This window comes from Orcinus orca, chromosome 8 (assembly GCF_937001465.1).
Source record: "Orcinus orca chromosome 8, mOrcOrc1.1, whole genome shotgun sequence".
In the NCBI taxonomy this organism is placed as follows: Eukaryota; Metazoa; Chordata; class Mammalia; order Artiodactyla; family Delphinidae; genus Orcinus; species Orcinus orca.
Genome location: NC_064566.1, coordinates 85,082,010 through 85,107,262, shown reverse-complemented (window position 1 = coordinate 85,107,262; position 25,253 = coordinate 85,082,010). Strand labels below are relative to the sequence as shown.

The window sequence follows — 25,253 nt, the reverse complement described above, 5'->3', positions numbered from 1 at the left end:
ATTCAGTTGAGCAGTTTAGTTTCCACCTTCTTTCCCACTCTTTGTGCTACTGTAGTAATTCAGAGCAAAAACCCTAACCCCCACGCCCAAACAAATTCTGAATGATGAGGTTATGAAAAATTGCACCCACTTCAGACCTGAGCACACGGGTTCCTCCTGTTTCTAGCAACACTACAGTCTTTGGCTTCTTGACTAATGATATGAGGCATTCCTAGTTTGCACAGAATAACTGCTCTTACTTTGAAGGGTCTATTAAATCTAAATTAGTGATAGATAACATTCACTTAATCTTTAACAGTCCTCAAAAATGTAAATTAAGATTTATTCTCTAAAATGGAAGCTTCTAGCTACTTATAAGTCACTAATATTGCACAGTGGTATTTTAAACAGTACAGCCTTATAACAAAAATGTGCTCAAGATTAGAAACAATGTAAATTAGAAGAAAAAATTACTGTGTAATCTCAAAAGGTTTGGGGATTTGATTTTTTATCTTATTTTTTTAAAAAGAGTTGAAAATAATAAAAAGTGAAACAGATTATTTTCATACAAGCTGACCCAGGGTAATCAGTCACCCTGATTACAGCAGGCCTTTCTGGCTACATAGGGTTGTTGCCTTAGACAACAGAAGTTGTCTACAGCTTTTGGATCAGCATGGCAGAAGCACCTCCTCCTCCGTTGCAAATACTGGCAAGACCATATTCTCCTTGCTTCAAGGCATGAGCCAAATGGACGACAATCCTGGCTCCAGACATCCTAGGATTAAGAAAGCATTTTGGTACTTTAATGGTTTATAGACTGTATGAATAACCAAATTAGCCATTACTTATAGCTGAATTTAACTACTTTATTTTAACTTGGGAGACTTGTTTCAAGAAGGGTTACAGCTTTTTTTTTTTTGGCTGCACTGAGCAGCACGCAGGACCTTAGTTTCCCAACCAGGGATCGAACCCATGCCCCCTGCAGTGGAAGCGTGGAGTCCTAAGCACTGGACCACCAGGGAAGCCCCAAGAATGGTTACAGCTTTTTGAAAAGCCCAAGCATAGATTTTACTCTTAAATTATCTTCTTCAACATAAAACAATATTAGTTTTCAAGGAACAGATGTGATAGATCTGTGTTCAATGGGGATCCTATCAGAAATGGTATTTGCCCTATGAAGGATGTGTGGGAAGAAAAACTGTTAAACCAAGAGTAACAAGAATTATCATGAAGCAGTTTAAGTTTTGATAGGAATATACAAAGGCAGCCATTAACCTAGGTATATTTTTCTTTATAATTTTACCTACCCAATTGGATGTCCAAGAGAAACAGCTCCTCCATTGATATTCACTTTTTGGGGATCAATCTCTAGCATTTTAATGTTTGCTAGTACGACCACACTAAAGGCTTCGTTTATTTCCCACATTGTAATATCTTCTTTTTTCAATCCTGCATCTTTAAGAACCTAAATTTTTTAAAAATATAGATTATGTTCAGATAATTAAGTCAAAACTTATTTTCATTATCTTCTTGAAATTCTGCAATTTTCGTTTATATTTCCCTTTGATGTAATACATAAATATGGAATTTCTTAGTTTCCAGGAGGAAGGGCCCTTTTATTTTCTGATTTTAATTTCTCATCTTTTGTTTTTGTTTTTGTTTTTTTTTGCGGGGGGGGGGTGCTGCACAGCATGCAGGATCTTAGTTCCCTGACCAAGGATCGAACCCATGCCCCCTGCAGTGGAAGTGTGGAATCCTAACCACTGGACTGCCAGGGAATGCCCTAATTTCTCATCTTATTGCATTGTAATCAAAGACTTGTTTGCATTATCGTATTTCTATTATTTTGGAGAGAGAAAACTTCATTTTCTTGATCATTCCATGGATAACTGAATACTCTTTATTTAGGGGTACACAGTTGATACATATTCTTAAGATCTACTTTACTGATTATATGTTGCTTAGTTCTAGATTTTTTATCTGTCAAATGAAAGAGGTATACTACGCTCTACTAATTTTTCATTGCATCCCCTAGAGTTTCTGCTTTATAAAAGTTGCTGTGGGGTTATCTGGGGCACAGTTATTCAGAGCTATCGTATTTTCACTGTAAATGATTTATTTAAAGTCTTATTATATGATCTCTTGTTTTGATAGTTCCTCAGCTATTGCAGGAGGGTGTTTATCTTTAGAAATTTTTTTGTTCTGAGCAACAATAATATTAACGTGAAACTTCTGTTCCTCCTTGCTCTCTTCCTCCAGCAGGCTCAGGTAGCTTTCTAAGCTGTACAGCTCAAACAGCTTCCTCTAGTTCCAACACCATGAGACAAAACATGGTACCTACCTAAGTGTAGCCACTTTTCTAGCTCTCAGAATCTAGCTGAGAAGTGTTTATCACCCTTCCTTTCCAATGTGATGCACATTCACTTTCAGAAGCTGTATAACTGTGTTGCTTTCTGAGATCTGCCACCTCTGGACAGATCAGCACTCCCTGTTGTTTCTGATCCTTCTCTATCCTTATTCCCGACTGATTTTTTTTTTTTTTTCTAATCTGGGTGCCACCCTCAGACATTTTCTTTCAGGGTGAGGCCCTCTACTTCTGAAAGGGAACATTTGCTGGAGTCTTCTGAGATCCCTTAACCCCTAAACCAACACAACACTGTCTCCTTTCCTGGGACCCCTTAGTAACTTCCCACAAAGACTCAGACTGACAATTGGAGCAGATAGGTCCTCTCCATCTCCAGTTTTACTCTGAGACCAGCTCCCATGAGTTCCCTTTCAGGATGAAGACTGCTCCTTCTAGTAATGAATATTTGCTTTGAATTCTAGAACCCTGGACCCTCAGCATTCCCTTCTTTTCTCTGCTGCACCAACCTCCCACTTTGCGGTTGCCATTCCAGGTATGTGAGTTCCACACAAGGAATTCAATCATGTAGTTTTTATCTGCTCCACTGAAAATATAGTTTGTGGGCTGCCCCTTTACTTTTGTTGTTGTTATCCTTGTTGCTCTTTAATTGTTTTCAGGAGAAGTGAGAAGATTTGAAACTAAGCTACCTCTATGCTTTGGTGGATGAGTAACATGTAAAATCTAAAACATGCAACCTTGGTATAAGCAAAAACAGAAATTGGCACAATGAGTTATGGTCTGTTATTTTGTTCTCACCTTAGGTACAGCATATGCAGGTGCAACTGGAAAATCAATAGGTTCTACAGCAGCATCAGCAAATGCTTCATTAAAAAAAAATACGTCGTTAAAATCTTTTTATAAGCACCCAAAGCTATATCTAACAACTCATATAATATGCAAAAATGCAAGTTTCCTAAACATTATAGTGTATTTAAATGTATTTGTGCCTTTTCTAAGATTCTACACTTTACAAGATTATACCAGTCATCTAAGCCATTGACTTTCACAGATAGGGAGTTAGGGGAAACTGCCTCCAGGGACACTGACATTATCTAGAGATATTTTTGGTTGTTGCACAGGTGGAATGCCACTTATTGTAGTATCTAATGGGTAGAAGCCAAGCTGCTAAACATCTTACAGTGCATAGAATAGCTCCTACAACACAATTATTTGTTGTGAAATGTCAATGGTGCTGAGGTTAAGAAACCATGATCTAAACAAAATGGTATCTGTTTAACTCCTTATGAAGAAGGCAAGGCAGATTTTACAGCTAAAAAGTCTTAAGGAGACTGAGGACATGCCAAGGCCACACAGTTAATAATTAATGCCAGTACAATTAAATTTTTTGTATCTCTATACTCCTAAGCCCATATTCTTTTTACTCTACCTGGCTACCTTTCCCCACAGTGCCAGGGGAAAACATGTACCCTGTAGTCTCCCACACATCATCCAGGATAGGGAAAGATTTTTAAAAGCTTTCTCTTATACAAATCAAATACTAACGAAAATATTGAAGGAGGTTCTATCTCAATTAAAACATGTACTAGTTAAATTCTGTCACAAAGTACAACCTACAGACAGAAATAGCCAACTTCAATATTACGTATAATATTACTGGCAAAGAACCTCAATTTCAGGAAGAATATAGCGGTTTAGGAATAAACAAGTTCAGAACATTTTCTACCTGCTATTCTTGCCAGTGGTTTAACACTGAGCCTCTTGGCTGCATCTGCAGTCATCAGAACCATAGCAGCTGCTCCATCATTCAGTGTGCTGGCATTGGCAGCTGTTACTGTACCTAAAAGTATCAATGAGCATGACATCAGAACATCCTTTCACACTGAATTCGTTTGGATCAATTTAACAAATTTCTGCAGAATACTGCCTGGGTTGCTAGATGCATGAAGATATGGATGGAGATAATTCCTGCCCTCAGGAAAATACACATAATTAAATGTGTATGTATATAACACAATTAATGTCAGTATGCCTTTTTACGTTAGATTTTTTTAAATATATATATATTTATTTATTTGGCTTCACCGGGTCTTAGTTGCTGCCCCGTGTGGGATCTTCGTTGTGGCATGTGGGATCTAGTTCCCAGACCAGGGATCGAACCCGGGCCCCCTGCATTGGGAGCGTGGAGTCTTAACACTGGACCACCAGGGAAGTCCCCTTACGTTAGTTTTTTGTAACAGTTTATTCAAAGCTACCTCAAAAGGCATGTGTGATGGCACTGGGTAAATGCTGGTTCATAATTCCTCAAAGATAAGGACCACTTCATATTTTTCCTAACAAACACTAAGTCTTTGCTTATTCACAGTAGAGCGGGCACTCATTATATATTTTTCAAATCAGTGTCAAAATCAGGTGTTTCTTCTTCTCTACAATCACTTGAAGTTAAATGAATAATAAAAGTCACTAAACTGTACATTTTAAACAGGAGAATTTTATGGTGTGCAAATTATATGTCAATTAAGCTGTTTTCTTTTAAATACCAATGAAGACCCTAAAATAGACTGCTGCTAAAATTATAAAAATATACTTTTGCAATATAATTTTTTTTTTTCTTTTTTTGGCCAAGCTGTGAGGCTTGCGGGATCTTAGTTCCCCGACTAGGGATCAAACCCGTGCCCCTGCTGCGGAAGCACAGAGTCCTAACCACTGGACCATCGGTGAATTCCCTGCAATATAAATTTTTATATGATGCTTTAATAAAAAAGATTAATCTACTCCTATAGTTAGTATTGAGAAATTCAATCAAAAAAGGGAAAAAAGTTATTTCAGATTATTATCGCAGCTGTATACAGCCAATTTTAAAAGCAGAACTGACCTTTTCTCCTAAAAGGATTTAGTAACCTGGGATCCCACTTACACTAACAAACATTCAACATTTATTTGTTGAGAACCAGGCACTAGAGATACAAAAATGAAAAACATCTATCAGCTTAATCCTCCAGAGGCTTACAGATATTTAACATAATATGTAAACTTGACTTTCGTATCATGAAAAACTTTCAAGATGAAGTGCATATGAAAAACTGTTCTACATCATTCTACAACCTGTTCCAGAGGCTTTATATATTGAAAGTATTAACTGTTTATATAAAATAAATAACTAATAAAAAACATACTGTATAGTACAGGGAACTCTACCTCAATACTCTGTAATGACCTATATGGGAATAGAATCTAAAAACCAGTGGATATATGTATATGCATAACTGATTCACTTTGCTGTACTGCAGAAACTAACAACATTGTAAATCAACTACACTCCAATAAAAATTAATAATAAAAAACAAGTTCAAACACACACAGACATGCAAAGAAAATATTAACTGTTAAGCAATTTTAAATATACTTTGGATAAATATCATACGTTTTGTTACCTTCACTTGAGCCTGATACATTGAAAATGTTAAATACCATCTAGTTGTTTTCTAGAATTTTTTTAAATCCTCAGGCAGTTCTAAGACGAGATATGGTACACTGACTCTTTTTTCTTATGCTTCATTTCTTAATACTAACCATTTTCTTTTTGGAAAACCGTCTTCAGCTTTGGAACTCTACTAAAATCAACACGTTTATATTCTTCATCTTCTTTCACCACTACATCTGGTTTACCTAAAACAAAAATCTTTTAAATTAAGTAATCTTAGCAGTGAAGATAATAATTAGTTGCTCAGTAAGAAATGGTACACAAGGTGCCTGGTAGTCTGTGCTTCCCTGTATGCCCACATACCTTAAACCATCCCAAGTAAATTCCACTCAAGAATCTACCATCAATAATTTCTGTTAGTGTCTTAAAGAAGAGTTTATTAAGTAGCCTGATGCAATTTAAATCTTCTATTTAGCCACATCCCATTCTCTTCTCTCAGCCTCCTTCTATGATCACAGACCTCATTCTTCTAACCCCAGGGGTAGATGTCCAACCTAGGCTGGATAAGTTTTGGTACTCCATCATTCTCATCACAGTAATTATTTCTAGAATCGAAATGTAACCTAAACCAAGTTGATTGAGTCTTTACTGTGGATTTATTTTGCTGCAATTGGTGAGGAGGTCTCTTTCCTTTGTGACTGAGAGCCCTACAGATGTGACCCTGGAGATGGAGGCAGCACCACAGAAAAGCTGAGACAATAAAGAACAAAAGCAGCACGGAAAAGCCAAGACAGCATGTCCTAATGGTACTGACTACCCACTTCCAATTCCTGAAGTTCCCAGAGCTGACTGGTTGCTGCCATACATCTTTCAGTTCTGGGACGAATCCCCAAGTGGCCTTCTAATAAATCCCCCCCTTTTCACTTAACTTAGTGTGTTGTCTGTTGCTTATATTAGGAACAATTATATTAGAAATTAAATTAAATTATATTAGAAATTAAATTTACCTCTGAATTAGCAACATTTCCCTTTAATAACCATAAGCAGCAGTGTCAGCGTCCTCAGTTGAAATTAACAAAGATAAAAATGTACTAAAACTCAAACATAAAATATTTAGCAACACACAAAGTCTACTAAAAATTAAAATCTATTTATTCTTCAACCTTTTACTGTAATTGTGACAGGAACAACTTCATTTCCAAATTTTCCAGCTTCCCATGCTGCTTTACTTCTGGTATAGGAGTTAATAGCATAAGTATCCTGTTCATCTCGTGCAATATTCAGCTTCTTTGCAGTATTTTCAGCACAGTTGCCCTGATAGAAGTTGGAAGTTTTAAAAAACTAATTAACTTTGCATAACATAAAATAGTGGTTAGTAGTTAAATTTAGTTTCTTAAAATATACTTCTTTCTGTACTAGGTAATTTTTTTACTCATGTCTCATCCTCAAATACTTGAATTAGCCCAGAAGTTGCTATTTTGAAGACAAATAATTAAACACCTATGGAATCCATTATTAAATGTCAGAAAATGTCCTATTTCAGTGTGGGGCAATTTATTCAACAGTTGAGCCAAGTTGATGCAATGAGCTTAGAAAAACATTTTCCTAAAATGAATGGCTCAATCAACATTTATATCCTTCAGTTCAGTTTCTGAGATATATATATTGGACTTTCCTGGTGGTGCAGTGGTTACGAATCTACCTGCCAATGCAGGGGACATGGGTTTGATCCCTGGTCCAGGAAGATCCCACATGCTGTGGAGCAACTAAGCCCGTGCACCACAACTACTGAGCCTGTGCCCTAGAGCCCGCGAGCCACAACTACTGAAGCCCGTGGACCTAGAGCCTGTGCTCCACAACAAGAGAAGCCACCGCAATGAGAAGCACGCACACTGCAATGAAGAGTAGCCCCCGCTCACCACAACTAGAGAAAGCCAACATGCAGCAACAAAGACCCAATGCAGCCAAAAATAAATAAATAAAAATTAAAGTATATATATATATATTTTTTAAATCAAGCAGTATTTTATATACATGGCATTTCTCCATTAAAAAGCAATAATTACCATATGAATTTTATTGTAGACATCAGTTAGCCCATCTTTTACAATCAAATCTTCAAGCTTTATGCCACCATATGGTGTTGCTCCTCTGTTCATTACATAGGGAACATTGGACATGCTCTCCATCCCACCTGCCACCATCACATCCTGCTCAGCAACACACAAAAACCCAATGTCAATTCAAGTAGTACTGTTGACTTCTGAACAACACCAGGATTAGGAACGTCAACGCTCCACACACTTGAAAATCTGTGTATAACTTCACGGTCGGCCCTCCCTATCCATGGTTCTACATCCACAGATTCAACTGTAGTACATGTTTATTGAAAAAAATTTGCACATTAAGTGGACCCAGGCAGTTCAAATCCATGTTTAAGGGTCAACTGTAGTTGCAAACCCATTATACCCTTTACACAGCTACAACAAACAAGTATTCTACATGGACTTTATTAAACATTTGCTATACAGTCACTATAGGAAGTACCCTCTTGACACTGGTAAAAGGAAATGGTCTGAAACGTGTAATGATAATTAAGATCAGAATCAGACATTAATAAGAATGCCAGGAATCTTTAATGTAGAACCATCTTCTGAAATTCTTCTAACCCTTCATTTCACTGACACTGCCAAAAACGTAATCTCAGTTCTCGGAAATAATCCGACTTCCTTGATTGTGATCCTCCCAATCAGCTCTTCCCAGATAGCTATAGTAATTTTCTACTTGATCATCTGATATGCAGCCTGTCCTTCCACCCAAGTGTCATCTACACTCATCTGAGTCATTCTGGCTAGACTGTAAGTCTGGTCATTCCACTCCTTACAGGACTCACCAGCATAGCACATAAGGCCCTTTACAATCTGACTTCTCATTCCCTTTCCAGTCTCATGCCTGGACCTACACCTGAGGTCATACAGAACTGTTTAAATATCTTCAGAGATTTCCCTGGTGGTCCAGTGGTTAAGACCCTGCACTTCCACTGCAGGGGGCACAGGTTCAATCCCTGGTCGGGGTACTAAGATCCCACATGCCGCAGAGTGGCTGGGCCCGTGAGCCATGGCCGCTGAGCCTGCGCATCCGGAGCCTGTGCTCCGCAATGGGAGAGGCCACAACAGTGAGAGGCCCGCGTACCACAAAAAAAAAAAAAAAAAAAAGAATAAAGACAAACAGAAGTTCTGTACCAAAGAAACCTAAATATTTTGCCTGTTTTCAAATATGGAGAGTCTCAAATAGTTCTCATATAAGTTTTATTCTGCTAACCTGAAATACTGAGTATTTTCTGGGGATGATGGCAATAATAAGTGACAGAAATTAAGTTATCAATTATTCTACAGAATATAATATAAGTGACCATTCAAAATAAGGCAATTCCTAGTATTCCTCTAAGTCAGATAATTTTATACATGCACAAATGAATCAAAGAACACTAACTGAAAGCATTTGCTAGAGAACCACAAAAAAATCAACTGAGACAAAATTTTCCTTGTCATTCAAACCATTCTGAAACATCTAAACAATTTCATGACCGTTTGACAAGGGTTTGATAATACCTGATGTCAGTGTTACCTTGTGTATAGGCAAACAAGCTCTCATAAGCTATGGAAAATATGTAACTGGTTTAACTTTCATGGAAAGCATTTGAAAATATCAAAATTTTTAAATCTCTGACTCCGAAATTCTCCTCTTAGGAATTTTTCCAAAAGACAGACTTGCACATGATGAGATTTTTTAATGTTTTGTTCACCAATCTCCAGTGAATGTCCACATAGTAGATCCTCAGCTAATGATGAGCAAAACCAGGATTTGAAATTAGTCTGGCTCCAGACTTTTTGTTCTTAACCACTACACTATACTGCTTAGTACAGTGAATTAACAAGAATTGATTTAAGTATTTATAATTACACAAAGATATATATAGGGGTACTCTCTGCAGCATTATTTAAAATAGTGAAGAACTGGAGACAACCTAGATGTCCATTCAATAAGGACCCATAAGTATATTATAGTTGTTCAGGTCAATAGAGTACTATCTTATGTGCTGATACAGAATGACCTCCAAGACATTACATGGGGCACTGAGTTTAAGAAACTTCCCCAAAGTTTCTCTGCTTTTCAGTGGCAGAATACACAAAAAAGTGATGAATAAGTCAGAGATTCAAAGTAGGGCAAGAAGAAAGAAGATTTTTCATTTTATACTTTTCTATACCATCTCAGTTTTTAGCATGTGTATCAGGTATCACTCTTTTTTTTCTCTTTGGCTTGCCTTACAACTGGAAACAAAGCAAGGGAGGAGTAACAGCAAGGGTATGCATAATTATGATTCTTGTACATGTAAGAAATAATCTGCAAACACCTCACAACTGATTTTTACCTTGGTGTGTTATACCCTGATAGGCTGGAATGCACTAGACAGGGATAGGGACACCTGTTTTCTAATTTTACCCCTGTAACTGTGTTTGTAGTCCTCTCAACCTCTTTCCTCAACTGAAAAAAAGGCTTGGATCTGATAAACTCTTAGGTCTACGAGTCCAGGTCTAGCCTCCTAACATCCAGCATATGTTTGCTGAGCAGCCTATCTCTTGCTCTGGTAAAGACAAGATCAAAATCATCAAGGCCAATAGAAAGCCTGCACAATTTTACAGCTGAACCTGAACATAAGGAGCTATAAATTAGTCATCAATTTTGGGCTCAATCAACGATTTGATTCCCAGGGTCAGCACCTTATTCTCATTTATGATAAAAACCCTTCTCATTCTAGCACAGACAAAATTTACGGTGTCTTAAATCAACCAGAATCCTAAGTAAAGGGGCACCCAAAGACAAAAACGTCCTGGCTGAAAACTACTTTTTAATACCAGACACTTGAGCTATCATTTTGACCTCTACTTCAAATGGAATTGGCAAATCCAGACACTCCTGAGTGTCTGAAACAACAGAGCAACTGCACTTATGAGAAAGAATCTCACTTCTAGAGTATGAATATGCTTAGATTTTTAGTGTTTTTTAGCACTGCATATTATTTTAGTTATAAAATGGAAAAGAAGGTACTTCTTACCTGATGTCCACACATAAGATTCTGAGAGGCCATCATGATGGCTTTCATTCCTGAGGCACAAACTTTGTTTACAGTGGTACATGGAGTAGAAATAGGTAAGCCTAAAACCAATATAAATCATACTTTTGAAGAACAAAGATATTCTTCAAATAAACTGTAATAAAATAGAGCATGTTAAACTATAATCTGCAACATTTCTTCTGCCGATATAAGTCTATTATGCATTTAACATTTTATTTAAGCTGAAATGACCTCCATTTTGCCATGTCAAACATTTAAGTATAAAAGCAAAAATGTAGTCCTAATACCTGCACCCAGTACTGCTTGCCTTGTAGGGGCTTGTCCTTCACCTCCTTGTAGAACATTACCCATGTATGCTTCTTTCACTTCTTCTTTTGGAATCCCTTTTTTAAAAAAATCAAAAAGACATTTCCATATTTTATTCAATTTAGTAATTACCTAGTAAAGTATGTGACATTATATAGCAGGAATGGTTTCTTTTTCTTGTCAGTTTTGAGCTTCATTCATAACACTCTAGTACAAGGATTTCTTTTCAAGGGAATTCAGAAGTGTAGACATTAATTCGTTTCTAAGTGTTACGTATATAGTTAAGTGCAAAATAAACATTTGTTCCATTGAATCACTACCCCTCAACACAAAAAGTAAAGCACTACTAACCTGCCTTTTCAATGGCTCCCTGAATTGCAATGGAACCAAGTTTAGTGGCTGGCAGAGAGGAAAGGCTGCCTAGAAAGGATCCAATGGGTGTTCTTGCAGCACTTACTATGACCACTTCCTGGCAAGACAGAAGATGGTAAAAATTATTATATTTAAATATTTTACCCACATCATCTTTCATAAATAAACAATTCATAGATATATTAGCCAAAAAACAGACTTTTTATGAATGACTAATTACCCATCAAAGATGAAAATAATATTAGAACAGCCCTAAAATCAGTTCAATTCTGGTACTTTATGATTTAAGACCTAATAGAAAACCTAAGAAAAACCAGTTCTAAAATAGGCATAGGCCAGAAGCTTAAGGTTCAATTCTATTCCTTAGTCAAAATTTAAGAAATGATCAGTTTACCCTTGTTAACTGCATAAAAAGCCCTAATTAAAGGGCTTCCTTACTGAAGGCAAACTCTGGTCTAGGGTCAAGACCTGTATGTTAGTGGGGGCATACCACTTAACTAGGACACAGCCAGAGCCATACTTCTTAAACTATTAATAAGACAATATAAAATTTAAGAAAAAGATAAAAGCTCTCTTAAATATTGCAAAACACTATTTTAACAATTCTCTCCTTACGCTTGCCTTCTACATGCTCTTAGATAAATACATACATACATACATGCATAAATTCTCATAGATAATAAGAGAACCATTCCCTAGATTCTGGTCGAAGGCTATTACTAAGTCTTTTTAGAAACCGTTATGAAACAAAAGGAGGACCCCTCAGGAAGCACTAGGTGACCAGGTGATGGTCCTTCCTGTCTAATCCCCAATCTCCTTCAGCCCCTTTCTTCTAGTATCTTCCATGTGGCCTCTGCAATGTACCAACCAACACAATATAATGGGGGTTCCCAAAAGTAAAGGAAGAACACTGCCTAGTTTTAGAGAAGGTTGTTTACCATAGACAATGACTGGGGAAGAAGCAGAAATTATGCAGGGCGCTAGACTGAAATTTTTTAGGGTAATTTGGGAGTCTGACTTAATATTTCAATAATTAGCTATTCCTAACCACTGAATCATCCCAAGCTGACCCTCATCTATACATGCTTTAGAATATGCATTTTTAATAGACTACATTTCCTTTAAATTCTTGAAATTTTAAAGCACAATTTAAATTTATACTTACATTCAAAGTGGGTTTTGATACATAACTTCGTTCCACATATCTTATTTCCTGTAATATAAATATTTGTTATGATGTAAAAAATATTAACCTACATCACTTTATACTTCTCAGTAATGGGATTATGGTTATTTCTTTTTGCTGCATTATACTTTAATTTCCAAATTTTCCTGTTCACATATATCACTGTTACAATTTTTAAAATTACTTTTGTAATATTCTCGTCTGATTAACTGTTCATTGGAAATGTATGTTTTAACTTCTGATGAATTTATCATCTTAAAATTTCTAAGCCTTTTTAAGTATAAACTTTATAAAATGTAATTTTAAGTTAAATCTAAGTTCTAAATTAAGTAAGCCCAAATTGGGCTGCTGCTTATATAACCTACTTACACTGAAGGATTCTACCATATTATCTGTGACCCAACTCTGAATTTATATTTCCTACTTGTAGTAAACATACCAGTCATTGCCTCTCCAGCTACACCCCTTTCTCCAAAGGGTCTGGAAGGGACAGTCCTAAGTACAAGGTGATTCCCATCGTCCTCCCACTGGCCAGAGCTGACAGGACCAAAAATGGAATGGACTTTGAACCAAGCTAGCACTCTCAGAGACCCAATCAACTGAATGATGATGGGCACTTGAAGTGAAAGGCCCAAGGGGCTGGAGTTAGTCAGCAACACCATGTAAAAGCAGAGGTTACAGCAAAGAGAAAAGCCACAAGTAAGCAGAGAAGCAAAGGAATGGAACATATACACTCAGAAAAGGAAGAAAAGACCATGCCACACTACAAGAGACAAAAGAAGATAACATAGTTAGTGATTTTCTAGTTAGGGTTCCAGCAAGGCCAGCTTTACTTTATTTCCTAACCTTGGATGTCCAAAGAGCTTGCCTATTGTATATCTTCAAAAAAGTCCCTTTCTACTTAGCTAGTGTGAAATGGGATATTGTTCCTTGCAATCAAAGGGCCTTTTCTAAACCACTTTAAAGTCTCTGGTTCTGTTTAGTTGAAGGTTCCCTGGTTTCTCCACTTTGCCCTGGATCCCATTCCAGTTGCCTTTTCAAAGATGCCACATCTTCCGTTATCCCTTCCCTCTCCCCAGTATCATTCATCCCCTTTACTCCTGGATTATTCTGTAAGCATAGTAATAGGCTTCCTCCCACCTGAAAGAATTAAAAACAAACCTCTTAACCCAGACTCCCATTGAGCTTTCACCTCATTTCTTAGTTCCTCTGTACATGAGAAGTTCTCCAACAAGTTACCTACAATTTGCTTCCTTGTCCTCACCTCCTATTTACTGTTCAACCCCACCCAATCTGGCTTTTATCTATCCTTTTGTTGGCTCTGACCAAGATCAACAATGTCTGGATAGCAAAATCCAATAAAGACTTCACTATACTCATCTCATCCATTCAGCAACCTGGGACTCACTTTTCTCCTTGGGGAAACATGCACAGTGGTTAAGAGCCTAGGCTTACTAGCTGAGTATTCTTGAGCATTAAGTTTTCTAAAATACTCCCCACATGTTGTTGTGAGAATCAAATGAGGTAATATGTGTAAACCACTACACAAACCCTCCAATTTCTTGGCTTCCATTTTAACACAATCTTATAGTCTCCCTCCTATCTCTCTAGTTATTTTTCTCAGTCTTCTTTGCTGTTTCATCCTCCCCTTCCCAACCTCTAAGTGCTGGAATGTCCCAGGGCTTTGTTCCAGGCCCCTTTTAATTTTCCATCTTCACTGTCTCCTTAATCATATCTAGCCCTATAGCTTTAAACAGCAATTATGTCCTGGTGATTTCAAAATTTCTATCTCCAGCCTTGACCTCCAGACTCATATATCCAAGTGCCAACTTGATAGCCTGAATTTAATGTCCAACTCATGTCTCTCAATTTCCACCCTAGAACACTAGTTGCTTTTTTTTTTTTTTTTTAATGGTGGGAGTGTGGTTTATTAAGCTGTGCCTTAGTACAGGCTCTGAGGTTTGCCCATGGTGCTTTTAATGTACAAAATGTTCTGCCAATTTTTTTTTTTTTTTAAGATAAATTTATTTATTTATTTTTGGCTGCATTGGGTCTTGGTTGCTGCACACGGGTTTTCTCTAGTTGTGTCGAGCGGGGGCTACCCTTCGTTGCAGTATGTGGGCTTCTCCTTGTGGTGGCTTCTCTTGTTGTGGAGTACGGGCTCTAGGCGCATAAGCCTCAGTAGTTATGGCACGTGGGCTCAGTAGCTGTGGCTCGCGGGCTCTAGAGCGCCGGCTCAGTAGTTGTGGTGCATAGGCTTAGTTGCTCTGTGGCATGTGGGATCTTCCCAGACCAGAGATCAAACCCGTGTCCCCTTCACTGGCAGGTGTATTATTAACCACTAGGCCACCAGGGAAATCCCCTGCCAATTTTCTTGAGCAATGACACCGGGAAGTTGACAGCTAAGTGGATGTTGTACACAGCTCATCATCTGTCATCTGCATGTGGCCAACAGCCACTGCCCGACACAGCACCTTCTTCATCTGGAACTTGATCGTGGACTTCACTTCATCAACTTTGGCCACGATGTTCTCATTGTGGGTCATCACGGAAGGAACTTGCCAGCCTTATTCAGGCATGGGTCCAGGATTCGTGGGATCTTCTTGATCAGAGACTCTGAAGCCAAAAAGGCATCATACTTCTTGGCCAGCTTCTTGACCAGTTTCTTATTCTTGTTGAGTTTCCTTAGCACCTTGATGCCCATGTGGGGTATATCCACAGCCTTGGCCTCATCACAATGCTGCTGGTCCCCCAGAACACATATGGAGAACTTGGGGCAGGGAGTGGACTTAAGCCCAGAGCATCCACATTCACCAACAGCTAGTCTGGCTTCCCAAACTAGCCGGCAGGCTCAGCCAAGGCCTCCCCACACCTCCCCTCTTGTTTTTTTTGTTGTTGTTGTTTGTTTGTTTTTTAATTTATTATTTCTTGGCTGCGTTGGGTCTTCATTGCTGTGCGCGGGCTTTCTCTAGTTGCAGCGAGCAGGGGCTACTCTTGCGTTGCGTTGCACGTGCTTCTCATTGCGGTGGCTTCTCTTGTTGTGGAGCACAAGCTCTAGGCACACAGGCTTCAGTAGTTGTGGCACACGGGCTTAGTTGCTCTGCAGCATGTGGGATCTTCCAGGACCAGGGCTCAAACCAGTGTCCCCTGCATTGGCAGGCGGATTCTTAACCACTGTGCCACCAGGGAAGTCCCTCCCCTCTTGTTTTAAGACCCAGTGTGAGGGTCTGTCCAGCCACACCTGCCTGGAGCAGGGGGTCTGAACTACCCGGGCACTTCAGTGCCACATGTGCCAGGCCATCTCAGCCTCAACCAGAGCCTGAAGGGAGGAGACGGGCACAGGGACACTGAGGGCTGGGTGGGATGAGAATGGTGCCAACCTGGCAGTGCCCAAGAAGCATTTGTCCTTCTGAGGGTCACAGTTGTTCAGGCTGATCTGAAGCTCCACCATCTCCAAAAACTTCTGGGGCTTGCGCTGGCTCCCATGCAGGACTTCCCGTACCGCCTCATAGAGGGTGTCACGGGAGACTTTACTGCTCATGGTGCCTCACGCCGTGATAACCAGAAAAGTAGAACACTAGTTTCTTTCCAGCATTTCCCTCCTCAAGATATCACATCACAATCTGTCCAGGTGCTAAGCCAAAATCTTAGGACTCACCCTCCATCTGTGCCTAATACCTAGAGATACTCTATCACAGGTACTGTCAATACTGTCTAAAATATACCTAAATTCTTCCACTTCGCTTCATCTGCACTACTGCCACCTAGTCCCAGCCACGATCTCTTGCTACTGTAACAGCCTTTTACTTCATTTCCTGCATCCCCAGCTTCCCTTCTTCAGTCCATCCGGTTTTTAAAACATAAATCAGGGAGTTCCCTGGTGGTCCGATGGTTAGGATTTGGTGCTTTCACTGCAGTGGCCCAGGTTTAATCCTTGGTGGGGAACTGAGATCCCAGGGGGACTGAGATCCCACAAGCTGTGTGGCGTGGCCAAAAAAAACACAAAAAAACAAAAACAACCCCCCCTCCCCACATACACACACAAATGTAAATCAGATCACATCGCTCCCCTGATTAAAATCCTTTGATGGGGCTTCCCTGGTGGCGCAGTGGTTGAGAGTCCACCTGCCGATGCAGGGGACACAGGTTCGTGCCCCGGTCCGAGAAGATCCCACATGCCGTGGAGCAGCTGAGCCCGTGAGCCATGGTCGCTGTGCCTGCGCGTCCGGAGCCTGTGCTCCGCAGCGGGAGAGGCCACAACAGTGAGAGGCCCGCGTACAGCAAAAAAAAAAAATCCTTTGATGGCTTTCCATTGTTCTTGGAATGATATCCACAGTCTCACCCTTATCCTACAAGTTCCTGGCTCCTGGAACTGGAGCTTCTGATGATCTGGATGGTATGGTATGATCTGGCTCCTAATGTTCTTTCCTTTTTCTTTTGGTCTTCTTTTCTAATGTTCTTTCCAAACTCATGCCACTCTTGCTCTGTGCCAGCCACACCAGCCTCCTCTTTGTTCTGAACCCATTCCCACCTCAAGCTCTTTGCAGTGTGCCTCTGCCAGTAACAGTCTTTCCCCAGCTTGCCTTGGCTGATTCATTTTTGTTCTTCAAGTCTCAGCTCAAATGATACAACCCCAGAGTGCTTCTCCCTGACTATTTAAAGTTGGCTTCTATTTCAACATGATTATTTCCTTCAAAGCACCTCTCACACTGTGTAAATACAGGGTTCACATATTTAATCTCTCTCTCTCCGTATAATTAATGCAAGCTTCTGAGAGCAGTCCTGTCTTTCCCCCTTCCCTTCCTCCTCCTTTCTCGTTCACTGCTACATCCTTGTCACTTGGCATAGTGCCTAGAGCTCATTAAATATCCCAGGAATGACAAAATTATAGTAGGATCAAGACACTGAACATAATGTGTGATAAATATGTGATAAATGAACACAACTAGTTAAGTTTTATTTGCATATCACAATCATCTTTCAAGGACAGCTCAGCTGCCCCAAGAACTCTAGAGACCACCCTTGACAATGCAGGCAGAGGTAGACACTCCAGTCTTAGCTTCTGCACACCCTGTGCACACTCTATTTGTCCCAAACACATAATTCTGTAACCCTCACTGGCCTGTCTCCCCACTAGACTGTAAGTTTCAAGAAGAGACTGATTTTATTTTTTATCCCAATGATGGCAAGAAACGCTAAACAAATGAACAAAGTCTGGTGCTTACTAGCAGCTCTGAAAAACATTTGAGGGGCTTCTCTGGTGGCGCAGTGGTTGGGAGTCCGCCTGCCGATGCGGGGGACACGGCTTCGTGCCCCAGTCTGGGAGGATCCCACATGCCGCGGAGCGGCTGGGCCCGTGAGCCATGGCCGCTGAGCCTGTGCGTCCGGAGCCTGTGCTCCGCAACTGGAGAGGCCACAACAGTGAGAGGCCCGCGTACCGCAAAAAAACAAAAAACAAAAAACAACAACAACAACAAAAAAACATTTCAAGTAGGGTAAATATATTTTGAAGCCAACAAAATGGGATAATGAGCTACAGAGTGAGGGCCTACTTTACATGGGATGTTCCACAGAGGGCTCTCTGGAGATGTCACTGGAGCTGAGAAACTGAATATTAAAGAGTCAGCCTGGGGGGACTTCCCTGGTGGCGCAGTGGTTAAGAATCCGCCTGCCAATGCAGGGGACATGGGTTCAATTCCTGGTCCAAGAAGATTCCACATGCCGCGGAGCTACTAAGCCCATGTGCCACAACTACTGAGCCTGCGCTCTAGAGCCCACGAGCCACAACTAACTGAACACACACGCTGCAACTACTGAAGCCCACGTGCCTAGAGCCCATGCTCCGCAACAAGAGAAACTACAGCAATAAGAAGCCCACACACCGCAATGAAGAGTGGCCCCCGCTTGCTGCAACTAGAGAAAGCCCAGGCGCAGCCACGAAGACCCAACACAACCAAAATAAATAAATTAAAAAAAAGAGTCAGCCTGGGGAAGATCTAGGGAAAACAGCATTTGATGCATTGGGAAGAACTAGGACAAAGGCCTTGAATTAGAAACAAACTTGGCGCATGCTAAGTATAGAAAGTGGAACAGTATAGTGGGAGCCACATACTCAGGAGAACACAGTCTGAGCTGAGACTAAAGAAACAAGCAGGGACCAAAGAGGCCATGAGAAGGACTCTGGATTCTAGTCTGTGCAATGAGAAGCCACTGAAGGCTTTTCTACTATAAAAACACCACTCTGGCTGAAGTATAGAGAGCTGATTGTAGGAGCAGGAGTAGAAAAAGGGAAGGAGACCAGGCAAGAACTCATGTGGCTAGTGCTAAGGAGGTCACAAGAGGGGTGGATACAAACAGATGTATATGGAATATGTTTTAGATATAGAACCAGCCAATGGGTGGGTATTAGTATTCTTATTTTACAAGTAAGGAAACTAAAGCACAGGCAGGTCAAGTAACCTGCCCAGAGTCACAGAGCCAATATGGGGCAGACCTGGGATTTCAAATCCAAACAGTCTCACTCTATTATACATATAGTTTACATATTATACATATATACATATTGTATTATGCATATTATATATTTGTTATACATATTATATATTTTATTTAAAATAGTAATAAAATTTAGGAAGCTGAGGCAACTGCTCTTTCCAAAGTACTGCACTATTTTTGAGTAATTAATGATTTGCTTATGATATTCTTCACTAATCAAGCGTGTCATCAGTGATACTAATTTTTCATTATTTCTGTTCACAGGAGACAAATTCATGAGAACTATCCATATGCCAAAATAACTGTAAAAAATCAGTAAAATGAATTAGAAATTGAGCCATTATCAAGGAAACATTTTGAGAAAACAGATTAATCATTTAAAAAATTTTTCAACTTCTTAGAGGATTTAGCAGTTAGTACTCAAAATACCTTGTGTTTATGCATATTACTGTCTGTATGGGGAAGCAAAGTTCCCTTACATAAAACTGATATCCCAAATCTGTATTTCTTCAGGCCTTTATAAAGTTCTCCAAGTATTAAACAGTTATGCTAATTTCAATCAACGCTTTCCATTTTATGTATATGTTCATTTTATGTATTTCATTTATATAATTCCTTTGTTAAAATCTTATATAAACACTTATATTAAATTTTTACATTGTTGAATGCTCCCTCTGTTATGGGTTGAATTGTGTGCCCCACCCAAAAGAAGTCCTAATCCCCAGGACCTTAGAATGTAACTTTATTTGTAAATGTGGTCCTTACAGAAATAATCAAGTCAAAATAAGTTCATTAGGGTGGGCCTTAATCCAATATGACTGATGTCCTTATAAGAAGGGGAAATTTGAACACAGAGACATTTGCAGGGAAGGGAAGTGAAGACACAGGGAGATTGCCATGTGCAGATAGAGGACTGGAGTGATGCATCTACAAACCAAGGAACTCAGATTGCCAGCAAACCACAAGAAGCTCAGAAGAGGCACTTGATTTCAGACTTTCTAGCCTCCAGAACTGTGCAACATATCTGTTGTTTTAAGCTGCCCGATATGTGGTATTTTCTTACAATGGCCTAAGGAAACTAATACACCCTCCTTCTTGGAAATCTCCCCTCCCTTGGCTTTCAGGTGACACTACATTCCTCTGGTTTTCTTCCACAACACCATCCTCTCTTTTCATTCACCTTCACGGGTTCCCACTTGTTCTGCCTGTCCTGAAATAGTGTCTCCCAAAGGCCCTGTACAAAGCCCTCTTCTCTCCTCTGTCTACACACTTGCTGTAGCTGGGCTCATCAAGGCCTGTGGAACTCCTCTCTCAGCCATTCACAGCCAATCAGTCATTAAGTTCAACAGATTCTATCTCCATGCTATCTCTTGAATCTATCCATTTCTCTCGGTGTTTACTGCCAATCAGATCACTATCACCACTTACTTGCTTACCAAAACATTCTGTTCTTTTTTTCTGTATAAGGCTGAGAACTGAGGTTCAAAACTCCACATGGTGAAAGGGAATGGGAAGGGAATGCAAAAACCATGAGTATCCATCAGGCTTCAACCAGGAAAATAAAAACCATTCTATGTGAAACAGAATTTAATGCAGAGAATTAAATGCACAGGTGAGGGACTTCCCTGGTGGCACAGTGGTTAAGAATCCACCTACCAATGCAGGGGACACAGGCTGGATCCCTGGTCTGGGAAGATCCTACATGCCGCGGAGCAACTAAGCCCGCGACCCACAACTACTGAAGCCCGCACGCCTGGAGCCCGTGCTCCTCAACAAGAGAAGCCACTGCAATGAGAAGCCCACGCACTGCAACGAAGAGTAGCCTCCTCTCTACACAACTAGAGAAAGCCCACACGCAGCAACAAGGACCCAACACAGCCATAAATAAATAAATAAATTTTAAAATAAATAAATGTACAGGTGACAGAAGAGCTGAGAACAGGAGGAAGCAGCACAGAGATTAGCAACAGGAAGGCACTAGCATGCTCAGGCTGTTAAGACAAAGGGAAGAAGCAGGGTTACCAAAGCCAAGGGGTCAGGGTCACCTGGCAGAAACAAGAACCAAAGGACTAGCAGACATTGTCAGAAACACAATCTAAGGCAGAGAGAGGAAAAAAATAATTATCCTGACTTCTCCCTTCTTATCTCCCAATCTTCCACCAGTTTCTGAACCCAGACAGAAGCCAGATGATGCTGGCACCTGCAAGGGTCGGCCTCACAGCAATACAGAAAGAGAAGAGAAGATGAATCTGGGAACAAATAGGCTCAGGACTGGCACAATGCAGGATTTGTTTTTTTTTTTTAAGTCTGAGTATTAAAGGAAAATTATCTTGGTTCAAAATAGCAAGACAGGACTTTAAAGGAGGGAATGGTCAAAAGTGTCAAATATAGTACAAAGAAAAGTCAAGAAGAAGAAGAAAAATTACAGGAAAAGAAAATCACTGGTATTCTTCTGTTGAGCAGTACAGAAATCTAACTGCAGAGGTTTAAGGAGAAATGGATGTAAACGAAGGTGACGAGGAGGACTACTCTTTTGACCATAAGAAAAAAGCAATTCCAGCTGGAAACCAACAAGCTCTGATAAAGTCCATAAAGGTTTCTTGACCGTAAGGGAGAGCTGTGTGTATCTGAAGGCAAAAGAGAAAAAGCCAGTTTAATGGGTTAGAGATCAAGTTCCATTCCACAAAATGGCACTGAATATTGAAAACCTGTTAAGACAAATGGATTTCCATGGTTCATTAAATGACCACTTAATTCAAGTAACAACCAATACAACTAATTCCTAGAGTTCAATTAAATGAACACCACAAATCATATGCTACATAACCTACAACTTCATTTTTCTCATCAGCAACAATTGTGTTTGATTTTAAGCTCCCAGTTAAACTATAAATTAAGAGGGTTCTCCATTTGGCTTATGTTTTGTTTTGTTTTTTACAAAATTAGAGTACTTATTTCACCTAATTCACCAATAAATGTTGGTTGAAACTCAGGATGACCCAAGTACATTTTTGTGATTTCCGACATACTAACAAATATGCTAAGAACTCATGTTTCCTGGAAACCCACTCCTCCTGACTTTTCTATTATCTCAGTCACCCAGGATTAATTTTAGACTCTTCCTTTTCCCTTGGCTCCCACCCTCACTCTGCATTTGTCAAGTTCTACACTTATTCTTTCACAATCTCTTGCATAGTGCTCCTCCCTTTCAGCTCCTACTGCCAACACACCCGTTCAAGTTACATCACACCTAACAGACAATAGCTTTTTCCCCACTTCAATGCTCCTATACCTCTAATTATGACAAGAGCAAAAATATCAACGGTCCTCACTGACTTTAAGTCAAATCCAAACTCTTACAATATGACTGGATTTCAAACTTTATTGCTCCAACCAAACTGGAAAAGTCAAGCTTCACCAACCACACCCTGAACTTCTCTACCTACTCTTTAGCTTTTGCCAGACCCTAAACATGTGGTGCAAGCTAGCTTGCTTTGATGTACGGAAAACAGTAGATTCTTTCAAGGCTGTCGCTCCTGTGTTCCCTAAACACAACAGCCAGAGGAGAAACACGGCTCTGGACGCCCTTAATACGTAAGCATTACTCATCAAGAAAGTGAGTAGCCATTTATTTTCCCTTATAGGTTTGAAGTTGCTCCGAGTCGGTACATCTTTTTATTATCACCCTGTAAGCCCATAATGATTACCTATTGCAGGAAATCAAAATCTCTTGACAATAACGCTCACAAACATGTTTTAAAGAAAAGCTCGAAAACAGTTTTACGGGCCTTCCCTACCCGTCGGGCAAGGTCAGAACCAAGCCCGCGCCTTTCTGCCTGTCAAAATACCTGCCCCACCTGACACAGCAGAAAGCAATTATCACGATCCGGGAGAGCCCCCTGAGAATGGAAACGCCCTGTGCGAGCCGGCAAGTCTGAGCGCGTGGCTTTCGGGGCGTGGGTCCCTCCGGGGGCTTCCTCAGGCCTGCACTTAGGGCTCCTTCCGGCCGCGAGGCCGCACGCAGAAGACTTCCGAGGCGAGACCCGAGTCCCAGTCCCTCTCACCTGCATCTGCCTCCGAAGCAGGAGGCTGCGCCCACGGGCGCCACCACGCAGAAGCGCCGCCAGCACAGCCATGGTGGCCGAGCGCCGAGCAGACAGATACCAGCGGAGAGATGTGATCGCAAGCGGCGGGTCCCCGACCCCGCTTCAACCGCCGACCCGGCCGCCTCCTCCAATAGCAGCCTCGGGCCGCGACGGCCGGCGGCCATTGGCCGGCAGCATAGGAGGGGAGGGACGGAGCCTGGCGCTGGGACGCCCGAGCGGCGCGTGGCAGGAAGCGCTGGCTTAGAAGTCTGCTGATAAGGTGCCAGGTCCCCTTTCCACTACTTCTGACCTTCTGAGACCAGTGGTTTATGTGTAACCTGGGCCTTTTCTGTTCACTGGGCCTGCTTCTCTCACTTAATACCCACAAAGCACAAAGGATATTCATGAAAATATTTTCAAGCAATCCAGTTAGCTTTTCATTTATGATGAGATAATTTTGCAATTGTTTCTTAGTAGGAGGAAGAAGAGGAATAGGAAACATTAATGCCTAACTTTGAACAATTAATAAAATTATATTAACCTTCACAAAAACTCCATGAATTAGATGCTATTATTATCCACCCTTAACTAATGAGATAACTGAGCTACAAAGAAATTAACTTATTTTTCCATGATGGCCTGGAAAGTGGTAGAGCTGGGGTCTGAACTGATAGCATTACATGGCATTGCTTTCCTGTACCTATTTCCAGAGAATGATGTGTTAGGTATGATGTTCTCACGTTTTGGGAACCCACTGCTTAATTTTGGATCTTCAGCTGGAGACAGCAAATTTTTGTGACTTTGTAACATTGTTTTCGTTTATATTTATTTATTTATTTAATTTTTTTCTATTTCTTTAATTTTGCTTGTTGTTGTTTTGGCTTTTTTTTGCCCAAGTGGCTTGTGGGATTTTGTTCCCCAACAGATATTGAACCCAGGCCCACAGCAGTGAAAGTGCAGAGTCCTAACCACTGGACCACCAGGGAATTCCCTGTACTTACTTTATACAGAAGATAGGAGTGACAACATACAAAGTGAGCACTTTAACCCTACTTACTCCAAGCCAAACCCAGGTTTTTCCTAAAGTAAAATCCCCACCCTTAATTATGTTTTGTAACAAGTGGGAGATTGTATTTTTCAAAGTTGGCCACACCAAAAGTTAGTGTTGGGCTGCACCCCAGCAGGACTTCAAAGCTTGTAATTGCCCAGCCTCAAGATGGAAAGAATCCAGAGTTAGCGACAGAGACATCAGTGGTTTATTGGATAGGGGATCTTACTTACACCCAAAGCAAGAGGGTCCTGGAGAGACACACCATTGTTGGCAGCAGATGGCAGGCTGGCAGTGGCAACAGTCTTCCCTACCGGAAGAAGAGGGAATTGTTACGGGGGAATTGATATCAGGTTGCCTCATCAGTTACCAGGGAAACCAGCAGAGGAGACAACCCTCACTGCCCCTTTGATAAACCATCTTTGTGGAGCTGTTCTGATTTAAAGATTACAACACTCACTAGCTGGGGTCAGGGCAAGTAGGTAGGCATTTACTGATCAGGCTCTATGATTAAGAGGGAAGGTCAGTCAGGTGAGTAGGGTATAGGTGAAGCAGGGTCTGGTTGAGGGATGTACAGAGAGCAAGAGAACAGCCATCTTGGGTGGCCTAATCATACAATTAGCCTACCCTACAAGCTCTTCTTTCAATATGACTCATGCTCACTCCTCCAACCAGAGGTGGGGTCGGTGTTCCCTCCCCTTGAATCTGGGGAGGGAATACTGACTGCCCTGACCATGGAGTATCACAGAAGTGAGGTATGTGACCTCCCAGGCTAGGTCTAGCCAGAAATATGGATTAAAAAAAGCTCTCTGATGACTTCCAGTCCCAGCCTTCAACCTTCCAGCTGAGACCCCAGACA

At 40.6% G+C, this 25,253-nt stretch overlaps 1 protein-coding gene and 1 pseudogene across 2 annotated transcripts; both read right to left on the bottom strand.

The window, feature by feature from the left end:
* Positions 1-301: 301 nt before the first annotated feature.
* Positions 302-24,652, bottom strand: ACAT1 (acetyl-CoA acetyltransferase 1). Of its 2 annotated transcripts, none has more exons than XM_049714111.1 (12): positions 24,628-24,652; positions 12,746-12,793; positions 11,560-11,677; positions 11,190-11,285; positions 10,882-10,982; positions 7,832-7,975; positions 6,929-7,079; positions 5,915-6,010; positions 4,068-4,181; positions 3,140-3,204; positions 1,287-1,444; positions 302-754 (listed from the first exon to the last, which is right to left on the bottom strand). In XM_049714111.1, exons 4-12 carry the CDS (start codon positions 11,251-11,253, stop codon positions 634-636), a joined length of 1,014 nt encoding a protein of 337 aa, XP_049570068.1. In that variant the 5' UTR covers positions 11,254-11,285; positions 11,560-11,677; positions 12,746-12,793; positions 24,628-24,652; the 3' UTR covers positions 302-633. The 2 variants fall into 2 exon arrangements, with proteins under 2 accessions (XP_049570068.1, XP_004282319.1); XM_004282271.4 differs by lacking the exon at positions 24,628-24,652 and adding an exon at positions 23,326-23,596.
* LOC101272050 (60S ribosomal protein L10a-like) lies at positions 14,808-15,617 on the bottom strand (annotated as a pseudogene).
* Positions 24,653-25,253: the final 601 nt, after the last annotated feature.

Bases quoted from the DNA above. Each gene is read 5' to 3' on its own strand.
- ACAT1 (XM_004282271.4), bottom strand. From the start codon at position 23,397: ATGGCTGTGCTGGCGGCGCTTCTGCGTGGTGGCGCCCGTGGGCGCAGC. The intron at 12,794-23,325 runs GTGAGAGGGACT...TTTATATTACAG, and splicing joins TGCTTCGGAGGCAGATGCAG to GAAATAAGATATGTGGAACG. The intron at 755-1,286 runs GTAGGTAAAATT...TCTTAATCCTAG, and splicing joins TCTCTTGGACATCCAATTGG to GATGTCTGGAGCCAGGATTG.